The sequence below is a fragment of the Coffea eugenioides genome, chromosome 11 (assembly GCF_003713205.1).
Source record: "Coffea eugenioides isolate CCC68of chromosome 11, Ceug_1.0, whole genome shotgun sequence".
Taxonomy (NCBI): Eukaryota; Viridiplantae; Streptophyta; class Magnoliopsida; order Gentianales; family Rubiaceae; genus Coffea; species Coffea eugenioides.
In genome coordinates this window covers 4,162,801-4,189,202 of record NC_040045.1, presented here as the reverse complement: position 1 = coordinate 4,189,202, position 26,402 = coordinate 4,162,801, and the positions used below count along the sequence as shown (strand labels likewise).

Below are 26,402 nucleotides of genomic sequence, written 5' to 3'. Positions count from 1 at the left end.
AATATAATTGTTGGTGAGCACCTCAATTACTAGAGTCTCATGACTACTGAAAGCAGTAGGGACGGGGTCACTAGGACCGTAGGTGATCACCTCGGATAAGCGAGAGCTTGGCTCGGCCTGGTCCAAATTAGCCTGCCTGTAGGTCCTCTTCCGAGAGTTTTAACTGTCCCCTCCCGTCGGACCTCCAGCTATGGTGTTGATGACCCCGGCAATATTTGGCTCGTAACCTAACCCATGACCCGAAGACCCATCTCAGGGAGGCCTTCTCGTATTCCTAGGGTCTTCAGGGGGTCGACAACTACCTCTTTGTCCCCGTCAATCATCTCGCCGTTGGTCACCTTGGCTTTCACGACGGGAGTCACTTCGATTGTAACTCCCGTCTCGACGGATGAACTAGTTCAAGTGCCCCTGCTTGATGAGGTGCTCTATCTCCCTTATAAGATCATTGCAATTCTCTGTCTCGTGCCCCACATCTCAGTAATATAGGTAATAAAGGCTAAAGTTCCTCTTTTCTCTTTTCCTATATATCTTTGGAGGAGCACGTCCGAGATTGTTCTACTCCATCACGGAGAGTACACGAGATCGACTAGCATTCAAGGGAGTTAACTCAGAATCCGGGATGGATGACTTTCCCTTGGCTATCCCGTCGAAAACGTTTCGACGATCTTGGTTAGGACTCTAGAGACCACCGCTAGTGCCAGTATCATTTCGGCTTGATTCCTTCTTCTTTCGGGAATCGGGTCCTGAGCGAGCCACTTTGGCTTCCCTCTTCATATAATTGAGGTTTTCGGCATGTATGCCTTTTTCGACCTTCTGCCAGAGCTCCCGAAGTGTACGGGGGTATTTCTTGTGTACCCCGGTATTAAACACACTGGCGATGAGCCCATTGGTAAAAATGGCTATGGTCACCTGCTCATGGGAATCAGGTATCTGCATACTTTCATCTTGAAACCTTTGTACGTAGGAACGGAGAGACTCACCCGGATTCTGCTGTATATTTAACAGGTAAGTCGAGGTCTTAGTCGTCGGCTTGGAAGAGACGAACCGGTGGAGGAACTTATCCACCAACTCTCCCAGGGAGGAGATGCTCCTAGGTTCTAAACCCCAGAACCATTTTCAAGCAGTCCCCTGTAGAAAGACCAGGAATGCCCGACAGATAATCGAGTCGGGAATACAGTATAGCGGAGATAAAAGCATGAAAGTGATCCTTAGGATCACCTCGGCCATCATAAGATGGTATGGTTGGAAGTTTGAAGTTTGGGGGGAGCCTTTCCTCATTGATGTCATTCGTGAAAAGCGGAGCCCTCATTTAATCAACTTTCAGCCTTCCCAGATGCCGAGGTTCTTCCTCAGCTCGCTTCCCCAACAAACCCCCTGAGAACGCCTTGGTAATAGAGGTGATTCTGGAAGTAGCCTTGGATGAGACTCGCTTCGGGGTGCTCTTGATAGAATGTCTCCCTTCAGATTCTTCATCGGATGGGATCTCGGAAGATCCATCTGATTTTCTTTTAGAGGATTCGGCTTTTTGCTTACCTTGCCCCTTAAAGTATCTCCCTAACTCTTTGAAAATATTAGGATTCTCAGCCACGAACTCGGTCATTCGGGTAATGACTTCTTCATTCGCGGGCTGAGTCTCCTGGGATCCTTGTCCTTCGAGGACATTCCCTTGTTGAGCTGCACCACTTGGTTCAACTCCAATGGTAAAACCTTCCTGTTCCTAGAATGCGTAGGCTTTATTCTTTGATGTTTTCGGATTCCCACAGACGACGCCAAATAACGAGGTGATTTTTGAACCGACAAGTTGCCTCGGATAGCTGAAGCGTACTCTTACTTGAAGAGTCAATTGCACCAGGATCACCTGCTTGGATTGTTAGAGGTGGGGCTAGGTCCCCCAGTTTTTCTCCGAAGATTAAGTTAGCTTGGGGTAAGTTATGAAAGAATTATGTTGGAAAGAGTAAGCTTTGGTTACCAGAGATTCATCCCCTTCCTCAGTGGGAGATTCCTATATTTATAAGGGACAATTTGGAGCGAAAGACCATGCGATACAGGTCCCTAGACATTTGATTAAGGCAGCATATCCCTTTGACTTGACCACTCTGGGCAATGGGCAATGTGTCAGAACAGTGATCAATATGTTAGGGGTCATATCTACTACTTTTTAATTGTCAAATCATGAGGCACGACCTCGGCTATGGTGTGCGTTATCACTCCGTTCCGAGATGACAGCGGATGTCAAGTTCACTTCGGTCATCAAGGGAGCACAAGGTAGCTGAGGTAAACGTTGTGGTTAAACCTAGTACCATAGACTGAATTACCACTTCGGATCATCCCGAGCCGAGATGACCATCCTCAACAGTCATACTGTTTTTGCAAATAAAGAGCAATAAATAAAGGAGAAAATTGGTAAAAACCTTTTAGTTTGATGTAAACATTCCTGATTATCCACTCCAAACTCCAATGATTGATAACATTTTTAAGAGTCCAATGAACCTGTCTAAATGATGCTCACCCATACACTTGGAATTGTGCTGCTGCAACCCATTCAGCTACCATTTTACCTAAAAAAACAAGTCAAAAGTGAAGATACCAATCCAGCTCCCAATTCAATAATCCTTATTTTGAAATTTGGTGAATTCCTGAAGCAATATATTATTAGTGGCATGCCTACAAAAAGGAGAGATCTATTTGTTGATGTGATTCTGGCCAACTTAGCTATCCTATTGGTTTGCATATAATCAATGTTCTATTAGACAGTCAAATTGCTATATACACTAGAAAAAAGATTGTAGTAATGGACATCAATAACAGATTTTGTGAGCCAAAGTCATTAGCACAATATATTTTGTGAGACAAACTTTTGCTTGTGCTGATTTTGGAGTTGTGGCTACTATGCTAAAGTTATTATTACATGACAAGTTCCTTTTTAACTAATTGCGACCTCCTGCTACTGGTGCTTTTCTCTTTAATCACAATGGACAATTTGGTAACACATAAAAATGAGAAGTTATGCAGAACCTAAGATAGTTTTTCTTACAATATACATATCTGAGATATGTGACCTGTTGTTGTTCTAAATGAGGAATAGGAGTTATTATCTATTTTTTAGAGAACTTTAAGATCAATACAGAGAGGCTGTTATTGGCAAAGCTTGTTTAGTCATCTAAGTGGCTATTGGTTAAGCAACTTAAGACTTTGTGCTTCTTGTTTCTAATTGATTACATAGTGTGTGCCTTGTTTGCTGTTTCATTTAGTCTAGACTTGTCTAGGACAATGAAAAACCTGATGGTTACTTCTTTAAGGATATTGTATATAGAGCAAGGTAATTACCAAATTCAGTTTCGCTCTCCTGTGAAGAAAAATTAGAATATAATGTTTTGTTTCCAATGTGTAATAGGACCCGAATTGGAATTACTGTGGATGATGGTACAGGCTCCATAAACACTGTTATCTTTGGCCTTGATGCTGAAAAGCTTATCCCATTTATAGCTAGCTCTTCAATTCTGGGAAGCTCATAATGAGGTAAGCTAACAATCTTGCCAACAAAAATTTCTGCTACAAGTTTAACTCTTGCATGATAATACAACTACCAGCTTGATACATTTTGCTTAATGTTGTTGCTTCTTTTTCCCTTCATAGACTTCATCTTTTTGCCCTTCAACTACCATGAATTTCATATGCCTATATTTCTGCTGGCCATTATAGTTTTCTATATTTCTGCTAACTTGAAAGTTTCCTATATATCATGTGGGCTATATTTCTGGTGGAATTGCCAGTTTCATTTTTGTTTTCCATTTTTGGGTTGTTTTTGTGTGTGATACTCAGGCAATTGGTTTGCCTGCTAATTTGAACTTTCATGCTTGTAGTCTTTTCTGTTAGTTACTGAGGCCACAAACTGTCAAATTCATGCTGTTGTCTGAGGACAATTTACTAGAAATTTAGTTGTAAAAAACCCATAAAGCAAAAGGAGGAGGGTGGTGCTATTCAGAAAAAAGCAATGATGGCTATCAAGATATCGAGTTACCTCTTCCAGCCCCTTCTTTGCCAGATTTGATTAGTTTTGATAAATAAGTAAATAGATACATATATGTCCATTATAAATGTTACTAACCCCTTAGGAACTATATATTTTATACTAATAAAGTTTGTGCACAATTGGAAAATTGGAGCATTAGACATTCTTCACATGACATTAGGCTTTAAGGATTGGATATATCCAAACCGCATCCACATCTGGATCCAATCTCAATCGAATTGGGACTACATGTCTAGAATGAGTCAAATAATTGGAACAGACTCAGAACCAACATTAGGAGCCTAAACGTGATGATTAGAAATTTGTCTTTCCTAGATCTCGTTCACTGTCTCAGCTTTTTCCAGTTTCTTCCTTTGCTATCCAAGTTTCCACTTGCATTTAATTTGCATGAAAAGTAGAAAAGTTAGATTGGATTACTGATCTTTTATCATACTTTATCAAACAGCCTATTCATTTGCATTGATATAACTTGCACTACATGTTGGGTTGCATGAATTCTTGCCGATAACTACGTACTTGATTGAAAACATTATGGGTTTGTATACAAAATAAATAAATAAATAAAACAAGTAAGGAATCCACTATGGATGGCCAATTGAATTAGTCTTTACTTGCTCTGCAATTGTGCTTTGTGAATTGTCCATACTTGTATATCTTGTGGTGAAGCTAAGACAGTTCTTACTGTCATAAGTAGTTTAAAGTTTATTACTGACGGAGCTCCAGTGTTCATGAATATTATCAAACAAGATACAATCATAAGCAATAGGTTTATCACCATGCTAAATGCTAGCATTGGCCTAACTTTATCAACAAAGTACGAGTATCTATTCTTATATCATTGTTTGAGTATTAGAACAAGTAATAACTACCGAATAGTCTGATTTTTATGTTTCTTTTCTTGGGTATAAATACTGCTCTCACTATATAAAAGTGTAATGATTACAGGAAACAAAACATTATTTGGTTTTGCCATCATCGACAATAATTCCATAATGTCTTGGGTATAATATGTTTTGTTTCCTTCCATAACTTATGATTGGGAGATTGCAGGACAGTAGCATGAAAGTCTGGAATTTTTTCATTCATTTCTGCAGTCGTGATTGCCATTGGAATGTGAGCTGATTCCTCAGTAGTGTATGCCTTGACAATATTATACTTGCCTTCCTTTTGGCCTTGATAATCTGCCTCATAGTAGCGAATGAAACACACAATCGAATGTTTTCCGATTATAGATGCTAGTTCAGCAGAAAAGTTAAGTTCCTGCAATTTTTTGTTTTAAAGTATAAATAATTAGCAAGTGTATCTTGAAATATTAGCTATTTCTTTGGAAGTAGAAATGATATTCAAATTGTGAGTAACTTCATATTGTGCAAAAAGAATTGGCTAAGAAAAATGAAATTTTCAGTCTATCAACCAAAAAATTGCTTGATAACATTGCTGAATCTTCTGCTACTGCAAACAAGGTGCCGCCTCCGGTAACCACAGCAAAGAGGGCCTTGATTTTTGGAACTGTGCCTTCTGAAATTAGTTCGAATTCTACTGAAGCTAATACACCTGCCTCACTGCCTACCAATACACTCTCAACTTTCACTCCAACTAATCTTGCACCTGGAAGTCCTTTGAAGAAGCAGCGTGATGATGAACTCTGAACTTACTTGAAGCCTTTTGAATTGCTAATCTTACTAATCTTGAAGCACTTTACAACTAAATTGCTAATCTTGCATCTTTTGACACAATATTGACATCCATTAAGAAATTGTTCTTTTGTGTAATTTAATAGATCTTAATATCTGATATTTTGTAATTGCAGCCTATCATTGCACTTTATATGAAGTATTCAGCATGTCATCTCCCGTCTTTGTAAGACTAACTTGTACTTGAAGATATCAAGCTGTTTGTAAAACTACTTGCCAATCTTTTGTCATCTTCTCTTATCTTTTGCAATGCTGATGGTTTTATGGTTTTGTTTAATCTTATATTGTTTGCCGCATGCTTGATTGGTAATTTATGATTTTAAGAATGCTATTTCACAAACATTACTGTTAATCTTATCTTATATGAAAATAAATGACAACAGATTATAGGGGGCCTAGGCATAGTCGAAAACCTCCTAGTACTATATAAGAATGAGTCTTGGTCAAAGGGGATTTTGAATTTCAACCGTATGAGTAGAGGTATTTTCGAAATGTGAAATAATGTTTTATTTTTTAAAGCTTTTGGTACAACTCGTGGCAGCATGTGTTTGGGTATATTTACAGAGATGCCCTCATATTTGTACATTTAAAGTTTGTATTGTAGGTACAACACATAGTATAATTTATGGTGAATTCTTTTGTCATTCATTTCTAGAAATGGGGTTGTGTCTTTTATGGGTATTTTGGGAATGTATGATTATTTGGGTTGTCTTTTTAGTTGTGGGTATAAGTGATAATAGCCTTTTGTGTGGTTGTAATTACCTAAACGTCCTTAGTCTCTAATTAAATTGGGGAGAATGTGGTTTAGTAGGTAATTAGTGAAAGGAATTAATGAGAGAGGAGTATTTTGGGAATGTGAGTTTGTAGTACTAGTCTTTTTAGTAGTTGGTACAAATCATAATAGCTTTTGTCTTGGTGTAATTACATAAAAATGAGTTGCAAATTAAAGGTTGGAAAACAGGGTTTGATATAACTGATTAGACTTCTCGGCTGGCTAAATTCCATTCACTTCAAAGGTTTGCGGCAAATGATTTATTAAGCACAATCATTAGGGATAATTGGACGAAGTTAGCTAGATAGGTGTTACTATTCAAATTTTGCTGCTTCAACTTCATATATTTTGACTTAAGGTCTAAGTTAAAAGATTGTTTTTGTAGCTATATTACCGTTACCAACCATTGTAGAACCAGGATGGTTAAGATAAAATTAATGCTAATTATTGGAAAATTTAAAGCGTCAAGTGTTGGCCATCAGTTCATCCCCTTTTCTCAGTTTTTGGGTTTGCTCAACGAAGTTATTATTGTCTGGAACCATCTTTCATCCATTTGAAGACAAATCATAACAATCAATTGACTTAGCTTTTTGAATTGTATTTTTTTTGCTTTACTTGTATTTGTGGTAGGAACAGGATTCATAGGAAGAGTGTTACATCTCCTAATCAGAATCTCCAAGCCAAGGTATGTTGAAGCTATATTTTTTACATTGAAATTTGTCATAATTTGCAAATAATCTGTGATATATGTATAGCTGCTTTTTTATGCACATGTTAACATATTTAATTAGGTCATACTAAGGCATTAACAATGTCAGCCTTATGTGTGTGAGGAAAAGTTTTGCAGGGAATATTTGGAATAAGGTAACCAAAATTTTATCCTTTCTGCTGAATCTTTTAAATTCTTTTGATATACATGTAGTTAGTTCTGGAATTGATTTTGGTATTAGTATGTACTTGGTGATACAGATTTGGTTTGGTGATAGGGCTGTTCATTTATGTATTTGGTTAGATATATGATTGTCTGATTTCTGAGAATACTTGATTCATTTGGTGGTAGTTTGACCTTTGTACTGCTGATTTGCTATGGTGATAAAGTTGATTCATTTATGTGATCATGTAATAATTGATTTTGGTAGTTTGATCTTCTGCTATGAAACTTATGGCTTCTCTTAAACTTATGTTTGATAATGTGTTTATTTTCTCTCATATTCTGCTAAACTTATGGTTATTAAGTAGTCCATAGTGGTTGAATAGAATTCGTTAAAACTTTCATTCCTGTCTTCCTTCAGAAAGTATTAGAATTCAAACTAAGGCCCTGTTTGGAAGGTGAGTTTTTTGGATGTTTGTCTAAAACTTTACTGTAGCTTACTGTAGAAGTTTTTTAAAACTTTTTTGAAGTGTGTTTTTTTTTAAATATTTTGAAGTGTATAGTTTAAAAACTTTGAAAAGTTTTTTGAGGTTACTGTAGCTAAAGTTTTTAAAAAAAACTTGTAGCAGACAAACTTGGCAAAATTTAGATACATACTTTATTAGTATTGCACCACAAATTATGCCAGATAAATATTTCCAAAATCCGATTGAAGTTGGAGTTGTTTTATCACCAATTGACTGAAACTATAGCAAATTTAGTACTACCAAAAATTTATACGGACAAACATATTCTTATCTTTTGAAGATCCTTGTAAATACTTTATTACAATTTCAACAAAAACAAAGCTCCCAAAGTAGTTTAAAAAGAATCTTAATTTATACAAGTTAATAACTTCAATTTCTAATAATTTGTAAAATATTTGCCTACTTAATTTATTAGCTATTGCACCAAATGAAACCATTGTTAGATGTTATCATACAGTAGCATTTGACAAAATTGACCAAAACTCATTCTTATATAATAGGGTAAAAAACAAAAAAGGCCCCTGTGGTAAACCTAATACACAAAAAAACCTCCCCCGATGGTTTCAAAACGTACAACACGACACCCCATACTTTGAACTAAATTGTAAATGTGACGGAATCCCTTAAATTTAACGGAAATGAACGAAATAACCAAAATGCCCTAATATAATTAAGCAAAAGACAGGTCAAAAAAATCATTTGTTTTATTCTCTAGTTAGAGAGAATTAAGGGTTAAGGGGTATAACAGGTATATTTATTAAAAATTAGGTATAAAAATTTTTTTTAGGTTCTAATAAGTCATTTCCGTTAAGTTTAACGGATTTCGTCACCTTTACAATTTAGTTCAAAATATGAAGTGTCATATTGTATGTTTTATTGTATGTTTTGAAGGCAGTGTATTAAATTTACCACAGGGTTTTTTTTTACCCTATATAATATAAGGATATCTGGGTATTTTTGGAATGAGGGATTATTTTGCAATCGTTAGTGCATTGGGTACAACTTATATAAGCATATGTGTTGATGTAATTATTGAAATGGTATTATAGCGCAATTAAAATAAAGAGACGTTGCTACTATTCATTCAATTGTCTGAAACAACTCATAATAATACCAACGCATGAGTTCCCATGTCTGAAGCCCGTCTTTGAAACAGCTTCCATACCAGCAGTATACCACGATTTACATCTCAATTGAACAGCCAAAAACATAGGTATGTTGATGATTTAATGTCCAAGTGTCGGTTATGGTTGTTCCGATGCCTCCTCTTTCACATTCATCCATTTTCCCCTTTTCGACTTCCAAAAATAGGCTTAATGCCCTCTAAACTCCATTATCCATGCATTTCCTTTTACTCATATTAAGTAGGATTCGGTTAATATGCATTATTATCTGCAACAATTTTATTAATATTACTTAATATACGTTGTTATCCTACTCTTATTTTCATTCACTTGCTCACCTTGCAAAAATATTGATGATATATAGCGATAGGTTCTTGATCAAAAATAACTTCTTGGTCAATATGGAAATAATATTCACTTCAACCACTGAAAAATTCTCTTTAGTCACAGGCTGTGAGGACCCAAAATTTTTCTTATTTTTATTTTATTTTACTAGTTTATTTAATTATTTATTCACCCATTTACCCCAGGTAATTTATTTCATCCGTTTTAAGTCCATTTGTATGCAAAAATGTCCCTTTTATAATTTTAAAACGTTTAGTTAGCAAATTTAATTTTTCTATGGCTCGTTTAGCGAGAAATAGCGAATACACGTTTTTTGAGGTAAATTCGATCCGAGAGTACATTAGCTTTGGAGAATTAAGAATGATCAATAGTAGACTAAGAAAATTTAATTGAGGGATTAGATGTGAGTGAGTTTAAAGTAAACTTTTACCGCTCGCGCGTCGAAGATTTCTCGAAAGTCACACCGCGCGACTAATTAGAGATTTGAGCATTTAATACTAGAATACTAAGAGTGAATAATTATAGTGTTAAAGGAGTTACATTGGAGGTTTAGTGCACAAGTGAATCAAACCCGAGAGAAAGTGGTAGTACAAAACCCCAATTGGACACTATTAAGAGTTGACTTTTTCCCCAACACTTATGGCTACTATTTCATTCTTTCCCTCCAAGTTTCATCACACAAACAAACCCTCATCTCTCTCTCCCCACTCCCTCATTTTCGGCCAGACCAACAAGAAAGAAAAAGGGAAGGAAAAACTCCATTTGTTTAGCTTGATTTCACTCACCAAACCTCCACCAAATCGCAAATAACTTGGAGTAACACTTCATCTAGGAGTAAGGACCAATCTTGAGCACTTTTCTTGGAGAGTTTCGGCTAAAAATTTCTGGTTTCATCTATGGTTTCATCTTGAGCTTTGAAGGTATAAACACCTCCACCAAAGCTTTTACTTTCTTGTTTCATTTCTTGGTTTTGAAGCTTGTAGCTTCCTTCTTGTTGTTGTTGCTTGGATTTGGTTGGTTGAAGTGGGTTCTATGAGCTCCCACATTGGTTAAATGAGGGGTGCCATGATGTTTATGAGTGTGTTAGTGTGTTTGTGATTTGTTTTACTAGAAGGAACTAGAAGAGAAAAAAGAAAGAGAGAAAACCGTGAGAGGAAGCAAGATAGCCGAATCTGCCCTGTTGTTATTCTTGCTTGAATTTCAAATTTTTGTTGGTTATTTGGCTGTGAAATTGGTTGATATATGTTGTACATGGTGTGTATAAAATGTCTACCAAAAATCATTTGATTTGGTTGAGCAAAACTTGGATTTATGAAACTGCAAGAAATCTGGAAATGGTCATCCGAAGGCCTGAACAGTGTATCTGTGATTGAACATAACTCTTTGTACAAAAGTCAAAATTGAGTGTCGTTTACGGCATTTGAAACTAGACATTCTTAGCTTTAAAACAGTATAAAAATCACTGTCTAGTTCGTTTTGTGTGAACTGCAGTGAACTGATAAAGTCGACTGTTCTGTTCAGCTTGTTCATTCGAATAGAGATGAAAAGCTGCAACTTGTGGCTTGAATTCGAACTACTTGTGAACTGATTTTGGAAATGATTTCTTCTGATGAAATATAGCTTTTGGAACCGAGTTTCCAACACCACCAACCATTCTTAATTTGAGCTTGTATAGAGTGAGATATGGCCTGATTTTTAAATTGCAGCAAAACTGGAAAACTGGAAAGTTTCTTCTCTCTTGCTGGCCGAATGGTCAAACTTGTTTTGGAATGTTTTGTTTCGAAAGGTTGATTGTGTGGGACAAAACTTTTGAAAAGGAAAGAGAACCACGGACAGCAGATTTGCTTTGAAATTTTCCCGAACTTTGGCTATTTGTTAACCATTTTACCACGTGATTTTTTGCGTGAAATTTGGTAGAGATATAGTTCACATAGATATGATAAGTTATTTAGTGTACCAAGTTTGGTGTATTTTCAATGCCATTTCGATGGCTAAATGACACTTCAAAGATAGCTTTTCAAATCTGGAAAACCCTTTCTTCTTGCTAGCCGACTGGTTAGATTTGATTTGGGACGTTTTGTTTCGAAAATCTTGATGTCCATTGCTTGTCAAATGCTTATTAAGTGTTCCTAAAACCTTGGTTTAAAAAATGGACAGAATGGGAGTTGATTTCATTGGGCAAAATGTTTGAAAAAGGAAAAGAAAGCAAGAAGACAGATTTGTTTTGAGAGTTTCCTGAACTTTGGTAGTTTTGTTAACTATCTTCCCGTACGATTTTTACGTGCAATTTGATAGAGGAGTATTTCTCATATGGAAGTTGAATTGTACCAAATTTGGTGTTTTTCTAAAACTATTTTGATACCCAAATGATGTTCCAAAGTTTGTTTGTCAAATCTGGAAATTTCACTGTTTCAGTGGTGAAAGTTACCGACTTTGAACTACTATATCTTGATACTCATGACTCCGAATTTAGTTCTGTTTTCATGTTCGAAAGCTTGTTTGGAATTCATATTGTGCTACGAATTTCAGAGGCTAGTTCACTTTCTGTTAATTTTGCCGAATTTCCAAAGTTTGCCGAAAAACATAACTGAAACTGTCTTGCTTGTTCAGAGCAGCCACTTTGAGCTGAAATTTGGATGTTTTCCGTTTAGAATCTTAGAAAAGTGTCTTCTACGAACTTTTAGTACTCCGAACCAAGATTCCAACGGTATAAATTTTTCAATTTTGTACCTACTGAGTGCAAGTTCTGATTTTTCTAAATTTGATGTGCAAAACTGAAATTTTCCGACTCGATGGGAAATGAGTTTTTGGAAACTCTTCCCTATCCTTTAATATTGATTAACCGTTTTAAACTTGATTTCATGGAGAAAATCATTTTTTTTGTGTTATTAAACCCCACTTTTGTGTCTCGATTTTCAAGTAATTAAGGTTCTCTTTCATGACATTTTCTTGGTATTATACAAGTGTACAATCTTCCTGATTGACAAGGGGTTTATAAGCGATAATGTATGATAGCCAATTATTATTTGTTCAGGCACTCAAGGGGACCTTCAAGAGAATCTCGAAGCGGACACCTAAACGCTTGTTTGAACACTTACTCCCTATTTTGAATTGGTGAGTGTTCCTTACAGGTGTACGTGATTTGAACAGTTTTGCTACATGTTTACTTCATAGTTATTGTGTGTTTAAGTGTTAAGTGCTAGCTATAATTGCTACTATGAAATTGTCCACCGTTTTAAGACAAGTGTGTACTTTATCTCACTCGACCTACTAAAATGATAAATTTCTATCGTTTAACCGTAAATTTTTACCGTTAACCGTGAACTACTACCGTTTACCGATTTATTTGATTACTTGCACATGTTGTAAGCTTTAAGTTGAACTGGATCCTGCCCTTGGTTACTAACCTGCTTGACCCAGGACTGGGTTTGGTCGGGTAGGTTGGAACCTTGGGCCACCGTTTCGGTATACTCGAGTATTACCACTGGAGTGATAAGGTGATGGTCAGACAAACCGAAGGGATCACTGGAGTTATAAAGTGAAGTGGACTGAAATCGTTCCAAGTGAACACCATTTCCTTTCAATGTGTGTTTATTTCTGTACAATGATAACTGTTTCATTCTAATTTGCCAATGTGCAATCCTGAACCGTATGTGCGTTATGCTCAATTTACTTGATTTATTAGAAATACTAGTGTATTTTGGAACCTCACTAGGTTGTTTAACTCATTCCACGCTTTTGTTTTTCTTAACAGGGTTCAAGATCGAGTGTTCTCGAATAGTACTAAATTGTTTTCGTTTGGAGACTTTAAGTTGTAGTATAGCAGGCGACTGTAGTACATATTCTTTTGAGTTGTATTAAGCTTGAAGGTTAACTAATTGTGTTTTGGAGTTCTTTCAATGTATATTGAAAATATTTGAAGTATTTCTAACTTTTGGATTGCGGATTGTAGTGAGTTCCGGCGAGAGTTAGGCAGGCGTTCCATGAATACCCTTGGGTTCGCCTTTGGGAGAAGTGGGGGCATCACACAGGCACCAAACACCCACGCATCCCCCTAGTAAACATAGTAGAATCACCAATCATTCATCAGGTCTTATACAAATAAAACAAACAAAATTAGTTCAAAGTTTCAACTTAAAGTCTTCAATAGTCAATGTCAAGAAACAGTCAAACTTAAAATCAAGTTCAACTTCATCAATCAAACAGCATGCTCCTTTCCAGAATTCCGGCATGATCTTTTTCCAAAAGGACCAAAACTATGCATTCAAAATTTGCTTCTAAAATGTGGAACATTTTAAGTAATTAAACAACAGTCATGCTATGTTACAGTGTACAAAAAATGCTAAATTCTAAAACAAGACATTCAAATTAAAAGCGTACACAAGATATGCACCTTTGAACTATCAGATTCATTTGATATGAAGTAAAATTTCTTTTGTTGTTTTCACTTTCTACACTAAAAAAAATTAAATAAGTAACTTGAACTTGAAATAAATTTACTTTCATCTTCTTTTTGACTCCATGAAGGTTTCGGCACCAATCTTCAGCACACATCAACATTTTCACGGTTTCTAGGAGCTAGTGAGGCTCTATATGAAATTATGAATCGATCATTCTTGTTCCACTGCTAAATGTAGCCTTAGAAGCAATTGTAGTAATGGGAATAGCAAGGACATCAATTGCCATCTTTGATAATATTGGTTATGTCATCCTGCTATTCTTTCACCAACCCAAACAATCAAAATCATGTTGAGGCGCATTTGCATCAATCTGGGACCCTTTTCCAAATAGTTGAGCAATTCAGATTCTTGAGGTGCTACAGTGTGAAATTCTCTTATATACTCATCGAAATCATCCCAACTAGAATCAGAGATACTACTTTTACAAACTTCAGATGAAGTGCTATCTTAAAATTCCTTTCTATTTTTAGTCGCATGAAGTTCATTTGCGCACATATATTCATTGTAGAAGTCAAAGACAGCATTTCTAGCTTTTGCTCTTTGTATTTATGGTTTATTTTGTGTAACTTTTTAAGAAAAAAAGAGTTGGAAGCAGAATAAGGTATGGATTGTTACTTTTTGAAATCAACTCTATTCGACATCATAGAAGTTCATGCAAGTACTTCAATTACAGCCGCAATAGGGACAAGAAAACATGTCATGTGACTTTTGGTTATGACTTTTCATACTGTAGTTACTTCTACGGTCATCTGCATTGTATGTTCACAAAAACGTATTTTTGGAAGTAGCCTTGTTCATCTGCCACTAGGCCATCTGTATGGACTATTGATTTATAGGTTGTTATACCTCAAAGCTTTTTTATTGATGATAGAGAAGCTCATATAAGCTATTTGACTCTTCTCTGTGATGGTGGATGAGAGCTCCTAAGGTTTTGGTTCCTAACTTTTGTAGTACATGATTGAAGAAAATGGTTATTAGGGCTTATATGTATTTATTGATATTTCAGAGATTTACAGACTGTTCAGAGATTGAGGAAGCTATTGCAGAGTTAACCAAACTTGCATCTACCAAAAGGATAGCTCCTGGTGATTTCACAGAGATATAAATGACACTTGAGAAGGTTTGGTATTTTTCTTCTTGGTTGGTACAACACTTTTCTTAGAGACAAAAAGCTCTACTGTCCTTTTTGAGAGAGTTTTCCTACCATGTTTTGTTTATTTAAGTGCCTTTCTGTTTGACTGTTGAAATCATGACACCTGAAGATCTGGCAGGTGTTCTCGTAATGAACAATTAGAAGCTTGAATTCGTCTTAATCTTGTCATGTTATTGTTAATTGTGCTGTGACTTATATGTTGTCACTGTTTAATTATCGGGTTAAATTGGTATAAATAGCTGAGTCTACCCTTGGTTTGTATCTAGTTTTTGATTGGTTTTTTCTGGCTTTGTATTGACTGCATGCTATAATCCTTGAAGAAAAAGCTACTGGCCTGCTAAAACCTTTAGATGTAGTTGACTGGTTAGTGTATTAGATATGTTACCTAGTTCTGAGGAAAATATTTTACTTCAAAAGGATAGAAAACAACTTACCTAGTCCGCTTACTGAAGTTATTTTGGCAATAGTGGCGCGAACAGAAAGTTATTGTTGTTGGTTCAAAAGTAGTGCATATTAAGGATTTGAAGAGGGATTCGAGGCCTCAAGACAATGCTGAGAAGGTGGCTGTTGGGATAAATGGAGGGTGGAGAAGATAGAAAAATCAGTAGAGAAGGTGAGAAAGAAGGTGATCATGGTGGGAATATTTCGCCGAGGATTAGTATTAAGCAGATTGCTGGGGATGATTTCATTGAAGGATGGCCTAAATGGCTTGTTGATAACATTCCTAGAGATGTCCTTGCTGTCTTGGTTCCATGGTTCAAAGTCACGGTCGCGGTTGTGGTCGCGGCCCGGAACGTTCCACATCGGTCTCGACATATCGGTCGCGGTCTCGGTGAGACGCAAATTTTAAAGTATTTAATATTCTAAAAATTGTTAATAATATAAAAAAGTATGCTAAATAAAAATAATTAAAAAATAGTAAAAGAAAGGCCCAAGTCAATCCGTCACGGTGTGACTCGACTGATTTCTCGTCTTGACTCGGTGTGACTCGCCGAGTCAATCCGTCACGGTGACGACTCGGCCGATTTCTCGGCGAGTCAAGTATTTCGGTATCGTTTCGTCACGGTATCGTATTGGTAGGGGCCGAGTCGTCTCGGTCTCGGCCGAGACTTCGAACCATGCTTGGTTCCATAGAGTGCTGATTCTTATGATAAACTTGCAAAGGTCAGTACAGCAGCAGAGAAAAATAAAATAGGAAGTTGAGTTTCATTTGTTCAAGAATCAAGACTAAAATGGTGTTTTTCTTCAATATAAGCTTCATTTATTGTACAGTGCTGTCTTTTACATGTAAAGTTGCTAACTTTTGTCCTCTTCAAGTAAAATGGCATTACTGTGTTACTTTCTAGTTCCTGGACATTTGAGTGTGGCTATATTTTAATTTTATATTTCTTCAAGCATGATTTTCTAATAGAAACGAAGTGTACTACAGTACAAGGTCTGTTCATATCTACCCATTCACCTTTGAAGGTGATGGATGGTTGTTTACAAAATTGCTATGAAGGAGCAGAAAAGATCTTGAATAACGTTTTTCCTTTGTTTGGCCTTTGCACATCTATAAAGCTCTAGATAGGGGCACTGGAAAAATAGTTGCCCTAGAAAAGATCCGTTTCGATACATCAGAACCAGAGAGTGTGAAGTTTATGGCAAGAGAAACCATCAAACCCTAATGTTATTAAGCTTGAAGGATTGGCCACTTCAAGAATATAGTATAGTCTTTATTTGGTCTTTGATTTCATGCAGTCAGACTTCACCAGAATCATATCTCGTCCCGAAGGAAGGCTTCCAGAGCCACAGGTCGGATAATCTGCATTTAGCAACTCAAGTTATCATCAGAAACTTCTTTTTTTTTTTTTTGGAGTAGCTTTTTGGAGCCATATAAACAACTTTAATATTTAAAGTGAACGTTCTCCCAGTATATTACTTCGAAAATTTACAAGGCATGGTTCTGAAAAAATTTGTATTACAGAAAGAATGAATGACTATTACTCGTCAAAAAGTTACTAGTACACAAACAGAATGTGAAACAGAATATGACAGGACTGGGATAGTGGGATATAGGCCTGTCAATGGGTCGGGTCTAGATCCGGATTCGGACCGGATCCGTGAAATTATTGCGGATATGGGTAGGGATTTAATTCCGTTTCCCGGATCCGGATCCGTTTTGTCAAACAAAAAACGGGTCGAATACGGAATATAGTATTCCGACCCGTATTAGACCCGGATCTGGATATAAATGAATTATTAATTTAAAAAATATATATTTATCAATATAATTTGATTAGGGTGATGTATTTGAATAAAGTCAATTTAATTTCTTTTCTTATTTGGTTTTTTCTTTGCATTAGTTAGAAATTAGTTTACAAATATTTTTTTTTCTCATTTTTATTAGAAATTATAAATTTTGCTAAATTTGTTCGGGTAGATCCGACCCGGATCCGGGACCCGCTGGATCCAGATCCGGAATATATAATAAAAGACCCGTCGGGTAAACGGGTCGGGTCCGGGTCCGGTATAGTAATTCGGGTCCGGAATAATGAATTCCGGCCCGTTGACAGCCCTAGTGGGATATATTCATTCTTCCTTAAGAGAATTAAGAATATCTTGTTCATGAAATTGGGCACTTAAATATTTCTTGATGCAGGTCAAGAGTTACATGCTGCAGCAGCTTCTCTCAGGTCTACAGCATTGCCACAGGGACGTTAAAGCATCTAACTTGCTAATCGATAAAGATAGAATGCTTCAAATCGCAGATTTTGGACTTGCTAACTTCTATCGGCCTAAACCGAAGTGGCCTCTAGCAAGCCGAGTTGTAACATTATGGTATAGAGCTCCAGAACTTCTTCTGGGTTCTACTGATTATGGAGTTGGCATTGGGATGTCTTCTAGGGGAGATGTTTGTAGGAAGGCCAATCATGCCTGGCAGAAATGAGGTAAACTTCTGCATAAATCCTTGAACTCAGAGGACAATAATTTCTGAGGAAAATATTTTACTTCAAAAGGATGGAAAACAACGTACCTAGTCCACCACTTACTGAAGTTATTTTCCTTCAAACTAAATCGAGCGCCTCCACAATTTAACAAAACCAATTAGAGAGACCCCGCGATTGAAAGGACATAGAGAGGGAAAGATTCACGATAGGCAACGGCAAAGGCACCATGTCCGGTGTTTTGGTTCAGATTCCTGTGATATGTAACCCTTTTTTTTGGAGCTCTATGGTCAATTTGGTTCTCCAATTTGTGGTTTCAACGATTTTCATGTGACAGGATTCAAGAAAATTCAAGGGCCGAGGAGCATCCGATGGAATTTATTGACATTAACTTAAGAAATCATGTGGAAAAGAGTGGAAATAAACCATATCTAAACATCAATTTCTGCTTGAATTATGTCACCAATAACGCTAATAGTTAGATGAATGTATACTGCTCTTCACAGTCAATAAAGCTTCCAAAGCTAGCTAGTAAAAAGTAACTTCAACTTATCTCCTTGCCCAGCAAGGAAACCTAGAAATTAAAAGGAATGGGGACGAGAAAAAAGAAAAACTATGTACAACTTGACCAAATTCATCTAGAGTAGTAAGTAGTTGTCGCCAATTGATCAGGGTTCAGGCGGCAGAAGCAGAGGTAAATTTCATGCAAATAGGAGCGTTGAGACCTGCCAAAGCAAGTATAGCTGCAGGAACTGACCACAAAGACTCCCCGCAAATCAAGCCGGATGCCACAGCCGGTCCAAATACTGTGGCCTGCTGTTTTTTCTTCCACTCCCACACAAAGAGAATCAAGCTTCCCACGCACATGTCGATTGCAAAGTATCCTCCGAGGTAGAATGGGATGGCCATGCACATGGGAATCGGAATGAACCTGTAGATCCTCCATTTCTTCTCGGTGTGCTTCAAGACCTCAGACAAGATGTTGAGGGCAATGGCAGCGAAAAAGCACATGATGGACAATTTCAGGCAATTCTTAGGAAGGGAAGAGAAACCCTCGACTCCAAGAAGTGCGATCCCACGGTACATCAAGCCATAAGGTGCAGGATAAGCTCCATCGGGATCCCCGAGGGGATACGCCTTGTAGAAGAACCAGAAAACCGCAGGGGTCATCAGACAGCCCATTGCAGTACCAATGACTTGACTTAAAAACATGGTGAGGGGCGATGCAAGCGTCAAATAGCCCGTCTTGAAATCCTGCATCAGATCCGAAGCTGTTGACACAATATTCATCATGACACCGCAGGCAGCGAGCCCAGCAACAACTCCACCGTGATCAAGACCAACCCAAGAACTGAAGACGAGGATGGAGATTTTGCCGTAGTTGGAGGCAAGCGACCAGTCGGTGAGACCGCAGCCATAGGCATTGCAGAAGGCCAGAACAGGAGCAATCAGATATGCCACCAATATGTGATACCATTTCAGTCGTCCTTGGAAGATTATGGGTACCACTATCATAGACAGTACTGCCAGAACAACATAACCTACTGCGGCTCCAGAATTTGGGATTTGGTCCTTCAAGAAATATTCTCTCCGTCGCTTCTCGTCGTAGTTTGCAAGCTGTGAATCAGATGATTCATCATCTTCGTCCGGTTTAACTGTTGATGAATCTTTTGGACCCGACCTCTTCCGAGCCAGGAAGCTTGCGGTCGTCACGACGACCATGTATACCACATGAAAGAGACCATCTCCAAGCATGGTAGCAATGCCCAAGAATACCTGAATTCATCAAAAATTTATAATGATACTAATAAGGGGAAAAGCAACACTCGAGATTAAGGCAAATATATACTGCAAGATATTCAGGCTGCCCGACATAACTAGTTCTACCAAGTAGTATATGTGGATCAACTTACCCTGACATGCATATTCTCGAATAAAGGAAAAGTATTAACAGGAAAAAAAAAAGGAGAAGAATTTGTATCGTGACGATCATACCCTATATCCTTGGATTCCATGAAGACTGGTTGGCTTTAGATCGGCACTGTACCAGCTGCCTTTCTTTTGCTCAATCAACGGCCACATTATCCCCCAAGAGAGAACGGCTCCAACTAGCAGTGAAATGTTGACCATGTATGGGCAAATCATCCCAGCACCCACGTAAACGGATGAGAAATCAAAATAAAACCTGAAGTTGATATCAGTAAAACTCTATGTATCAATCAAATCATCCCAACACCAACTGAAATGGATGAGAAATTATATATATATATATATAAAAAAGCCTAACAAACTTCTCTCTCTTAATCCTTATATCATCATATGGCGATCGAGCATCCAACATAAAGATGAAATCTTTACAAACATAATTTCAAAACAATGCTATCTTATTTAAAACATGTTTATTTGTCTATTGGCTTAGACATACTCTTAGGTATTATTTAAGGAAAATTGAAAGAGATTAAAAAAAAAAGGGAAATGCCAATTCTTCATAGTTAAAGGGAAAATAACAAAAAAAAAAAAGAGTGTCAACTCCATTGAATATAAGAACTAGATAAGACCTTAGAATAAAATAGAAATCTCACATTTTAAAAAAAAAAATTAAACAAGAAGTGGTGCGATTTAAGAAGCAGAGACAAAGAGAAAGAAAATGAGATTTAAACCCCAAAGCTCTAATTTTAGAATATCAACCTTAACTACTAGATAAATGACTTAATGGCAAATAGAAACCTCTCTAAAGTAATGCAACACTACCTCTTCTTGAAACTCATGCAAATACTAAAATTCTAAAGTTAAAATAGGTGGAACATGCAAAGAAGAGAAGACTACCTCTTCTTGAAGGCGCTTAGACCGAAGGTAGGGAAGCTACTGAATCCACAACCATCACCCGCTGCAAAAAACCATTGAAAGAATGCAAAGAAGAAGCTACCACCGAAGGAGTAGAAAAGAGCTCTAACTTGTTTCCTGCGTCAGAAGAAAGAATAGTCTTAATGTTCATCTACGTAAACAAATAATTCGAAAGGTTAGTATATATACTACGTAAGCTTGTACACAAATTGATTTAAAAAGTAATTGTCAGACAGTTAGTTCCATATGTGCCTAATCTATGTTTTGGTGTTGAAAACATAGGCAACCTGTGGCTGATAATATATACGGTCGTCTTGGTACTTTTTCACAAATAAATCGAGAAAACAGTTGGGTCAGGGTCAAAAAAGAAAGAAAAGAGTTCGTTTTGTAGTATATAGTAGTATATGGGAGTATAGGATAGATATCACATACACAGCCAACTTTGCTCCTTTGGGAGTGTGGAAGCTGTTGATGAGGAATGCGGTTGCAGTGCCGCTGGGATATGTCAATTTGTACTTCATAATCATCATCTGGTCAAAGGTGAAGATGCAGTACGGTAGTCAATATTACTCCTATTTAATTTAATTAATTACATGGGTATAAGTTGGAGAAACCAAATTAATAATGACATAATATGCAAGGACTGTGTGTGTGTGTGTGTGTAATTTAATCAATGATCACCTTTCTGAGGGGCACTATTGAGAAGAGCCCAATAAAACTGACAGCAAAGAGGAATGCATAAATCCATCCAAGTTCGAGTTTCATGACGTTGATGGGGGCATTTCCAACATCTGCTTGAGCAGCCACCCTCGAACTCATAGCCAACATATAACTTGCAGTTCCACCTGAGTAACATTCATTCATTCATTCGCACTGCTCCAAAAATGCATAATTTTCACACTATCCAATTTATAAACAGGTTGCTGATTTCTTTTTCTTTTTTTTTAATTTAAAAAAAAAAAACTAACGAACATATGAGAATGGGGATACGTGCATATGCGTATACATACTGCTAAAAGCAATGCCAGAGGATGCGACGACACAGGTCTGGATGACGGTGTTCTCCTGTCTGGTGAAGGGCTGCTTCAACATGCCGCATTTTTGGACGAGGGAGGTGTAGAACTTGACGAAACCAAAACCCAACAAACCAGCTGCGACGTTGAGGGAAGGGATGACACCGGTGGTGAGGTTGAGTTTGCAGACGACGACGTTGAAGACAAAGCTGAGAACGGCGCTGGTGAAGACGGACCTGAAGGTGATCTGCTTCCGCCACGGAGGAACCTCCATGTTCTTGAAAACTTGCTCTATGGATGGGTTGACCGCCGCCGCCGCCGAGGCGGCTGAGGCATCATCAGTACCGTCATCATCATGATGATCCTGAGAGGCCATGTCCCTCCTGTGTTGTTTCCCGACTCCTCTGGCGATTCTGAATCTTTTCAATGGGTAGGTAAGATTAGACCAGAATCCCAGGGAGTCGGAATTAGTAGATATATATTGCGGCAGACGGCGACAATACCTGCTACCATCCAGGCAAGTAACTACTAAATAAGAAGAAGAGACAGAAAAGAATTGGTAAGTAATTAAAACTCAACCTCACAAGAGTAACCCTATACTAGTTGTGATTCGTGAAGGAGAATGAATCTCGGGAGAAACAAAATCCAACCTGGAATTGAGGGATCCCACCCACCCACCAACCAACCAAGCGAATTTTTTGGTGCACCGTTGAATGCTAAACTAAAGGACCAGCAAAGACCAAACCACCTGATGAAGAAGAAGAAGACTCCCAGTCCCAGTCCCAGTCTGCCCGGACTTGGAGAGACCCAACACACCAAGTCCCAGGTATTGATATTGAACAACAACACTGGACCTGTTAGAGTTGTGGTGGCAGCAGGACTAGGATGGATAGAAATGCAAAAGCCGTCCAATCTAATGACACAGGAGGACTCCTAATCCTACTCCACCTCGTCTGCTGTTTCCCTACTACGCCCCCACCGTCTTCATGCAACGCACCACTTTAATATTCACCCAACCAACCATTCATTAATTAATGACCAAACCATTCAGTATTTCAGTTCATTCCCACCGTTAAATACCAAATACCATACATTTATTATTTTCCTCCCATACAATAATACCCTACCATATTTACATATCTATATCTATATAAATTCACGTTTGTAAATAACAAATCAGACACTTTATTTTTACTACTGTGGAGGCCAATTGTGGATTTGTCCACCTCGACACCGTCTTGGGGTTAAGGGTGAGCCCTTTAAACCCTGTTGGTGTACCTTGGGGGGCCTCCCCAGGATTCGAACCCTTGACCTTAAAGGTCTTTGGATTGAATGCCTGGTACCCAGCTCAATGGGTACCAGGCATTCAATCCAAAGACCTTTAAGGTCAAGGGTTCGAATCCTGAGGAGGCCCCCCAAGGTACACCAACAGGGTTTAAAGGGCTCACCCTTAACCCCAAGACGGTGCCGAGGTGGACAAATCCACAATTGGCCTCCACAACTACTATTTTAGATTCTTTTAATTTAGTAATCTTTAACCCTTAACTAATGAATAATAAGCACCCCTACAAATCATGTCCCCTGCAAATTACGTTTGCAAATTACAAATCACATCTGACACTTTATAACACCATCAATAGTAACAACTTACTGATAAGGAATCCACCACTATAAAAATCACATATCAAAAATTAAGAAGTCCATTTGAATTACAATTTCCATAATTCCCACAATTCTACATATATGACGTATCTTGCTTTCATAATTATTCACAAAAATTGACAATCGCTAACTCATTTTATTCTCATTTGTCATCCACACAAACCAAATATAATAAGAAAAAAACACTACCTGCCATACTCTCACCATGGACGAATCTCACTTACAAATACTTCAACGGCGCCTAAATTCAAAATCATGCCAATAATAAAATTACTCCACTTTAATTAATTATTGAACAAATTTTTTAATTCATAATCATAGCCTATATCTTATTTCATTCTTACTAGGTTAAATATTTCCAAATACTTGATTACATTCAGAGCATTGACATAGAAAACATATTCTATGAGCTATGCAAAAATTGCGGACAGCCATGTGAAGGTCATTTTACAAAAACAGTGTGTATGCATTGTAATGACGTGGTCGACACTATTGTTACGTAATTAATTTCATGTACCTTTAACTTCAACATATTGTTCTGTACTATATATGACTTTTCCTTTTCAAACAGGTGAAATAGTAATATACAAATCGGAGATTTCCGTGGTAACCTGCATCTTAATCTACAAGACAGACACGCACAATTCATATTTTATTGTGATGCTTCTTATCTTAGAGAATTGCAAAGGAAAGTAGAATTTTTTGATGCATATGTATTTTTTATAATACTATTTATAAACTATGTAAAAAATACACTAATTTTGAATTTCGCATACTCTTAATTCTCAAGAAAATGGAGGTAGGCAGTTTTTGAATGATGCACACATTTTATTATACTTCGACCTATAGCTAGACAAATCTTACATTTTAATTAGGTTGATATGATTTTTTAATTAATTTTTTTGATTCACCCCCACTTTTTATTTTTTTCAATAATATCAGTATCGTGCGTAGCACGGATATTCATGCTACTTGAACAATATTTATGGGTCAAGTTTTCTTTTGAGTTGTCCTATTTAATTGGTTAGTATTAATAAGATCGTCTTTTTCTAAACTTTCAAGATAGACATATCTTATCCACTTAATCACATATATTCTAAAAACCTACGTTTAAAAAAGAATCACCTCATCTTTTAAATTTTTCTCTTTATAATCTCCGATTTTTATCTTCCCCTATCTTTTTAAATTTATCTTTTCATAATCTCCAGTTTTTATCTTCTTCTATAATTAGAATTTATCTTTATTTTATAAGAGAATTTACCTTTTTTATGCAACATTATCTTTCTTGTTTATCATGAATAGATAAACCTTTTATTGACAAAATTCAAATATAAAATAATCCTTATTGACAAAATCGAAAATCTTATTCTCATATCAAATTAACCCCAAATTTGAGATGCTATCCTGCCGTAATAAAATGTATTAGTCAGTAATGATGTCAATCATTTCAAATATTATTTGGTTCATCTACAGTTTTTTAGAGAAACTTTATGCCTCCTGATTTAGTGATTCTTTTGATACATCAGTTTTGTAACTTGTAGAGTACTATGGGTTTTAAAAAAATTTGCTGACCTTTTTAGGTTTTTCAGGTGTATAAGATGATCTTTGAGAACACAATGCTTTTGCGTGTTGTTTTGTTGACCATAAAATGCATGATAAAATCTTACTTTTTTCCATGCCTTCTTAATTACAGTACTTTATTTATTGGATTTTTTTTCTAATGTAGGTTTAATTTTGTACCAAAAAGATCATGGGAATGTACAACGCATGTGTAAGTTCTTCCAATTTACATTAATTTAGTTAATTAGTTCATTCCTTGCTGTGCCTTCTTTATTTCTTTTTTAAATTCTGCCTTAGTTAATCAATTATGGTGGAATCAATATGGACTTGCAAGATAAGCAAGATGTAGGGTTTAAACACTCTTTACTAGATAAGTATTAAAATTTTTTCATAATTGCTATAAACTATGTCAACCCATGCAAGTGCAAGGTTTAAAATCTAGTACTCCCTCCGTCCCATTGTTAATGTCATGTTTCACCTTTTTCATTGTCCCAAAATTAGAGTCATGCTAAAATTTTTCCCTTCCAGAGTTCCATTCTTACCCTTATTGTGCACATGTAAAAAAGTCCCAAGAAATTTAATAGGACCCACCATTTATTCCCATTTAGAGAAGTTCGAAGAGTGTGCAGGACAACTCCCAGTTTATAAGGCCACTATTGATGCGTGTCCTTAACGTATGAAGAGATGCATTTGATTGAGGTGGGACCCACAGAATTATGACTCTTTGAAAAACAAAAACTTTAGTTGACTAATGCAATTCCAGCAGGGTAAATTTGGAAGTAAAGCATCGGTTGCCAATAATAGTCCACTGTACATAAAAAGTTGCAGTCCCAAGAAACGACTTTAAATTTGGGACGGAGGGAGTATAATTTGGTTTTAAATCTATTACAATTTAATACGACATGTTTTATGTGTTGTGCCATAAATTTTTTTTTTTGGTAAGGCAAGTCTGTACCAGTAAACGGTTGCTAAAAATTATTTTTTTAAAATTTTTAAGCAAGGAAGGGGTGGGATTTATGAAGCGGGAAGGTGAAAGGGATAGCTAAAAATTGTTTAATATTTCATAGGTTAAGGTATTATTTATTAAAACTTGTATGTGCAAACCAAAATATTCTAATTTACATAAACTTAGCCTTTTGAACCTCTTATCACCGAGTCCGAAATCTCCCTAAAATGTCTATATTCTAATACAGCCACATCTTACCATTTTGTTGATTCATGGTGTAATTAGGCCATATGAGTTCAGTTTGTACATAATCACTTTCAAGAAGCACCATCCTTTCTAACCCTCCATCTACAAACGAGCCGAAAATCAGTGGGTTTTTTTTTTCTGTCAGCTTGATGGCTTTCCTAATCTACTTGTAATCCTACTCTATATTGAACGTGTTTTTCTATTCTACTTCTATTCCTACTCTAT

At 36.8% G+C, this 26,402-nt stretch overlaps 1 protein-coding gene and 1 pseudogene across 1 annotated transcript; one reads left to right on the top strand and one right to left on the bottom strand.

The window, feature by feature from the left end:
• The first annotated feature begins 15,555 nt into the window (after window positions 1-15,555).
• LOC113751839 lies at window positions 15,556-17,933 on the top strand (annotated as a pseudogene).
• Window positions 17,934-18,359: 426 nt separating this feature from the next.
• Window positions 18,360-22,664, bottom strand: LOC113753801 (probable metal-nicotianamine transporter YSL7). The gene is made up of 7 exons (XM_027298045.1): window positions 22,414-22,664; window positions 21,761-22,266; window positions 21,432-21,595; window positions 21,183-21,280; window positions 20,733-20,867; window positions 19,902-20,091; window positions 18,360-19,682 (listed from the first exon to the last, which is right to left on the bottom strand). Exons 2-7 carry the CDS (start codon window positions 22,137-22,139, stop codon window positions 18,582-18,584), a joined length of 2,067 nt encoding a protein of 688 aa, XP_027153846.1. The 5' UTR covers window positions 22,140-22,266; window positions 22,414-22,664; the 3' UTR covers window positions 18,360-18,581.
• Between the last annotated feature and the right edge of the window lie 3,738 nt (window positions 22,665-26,402).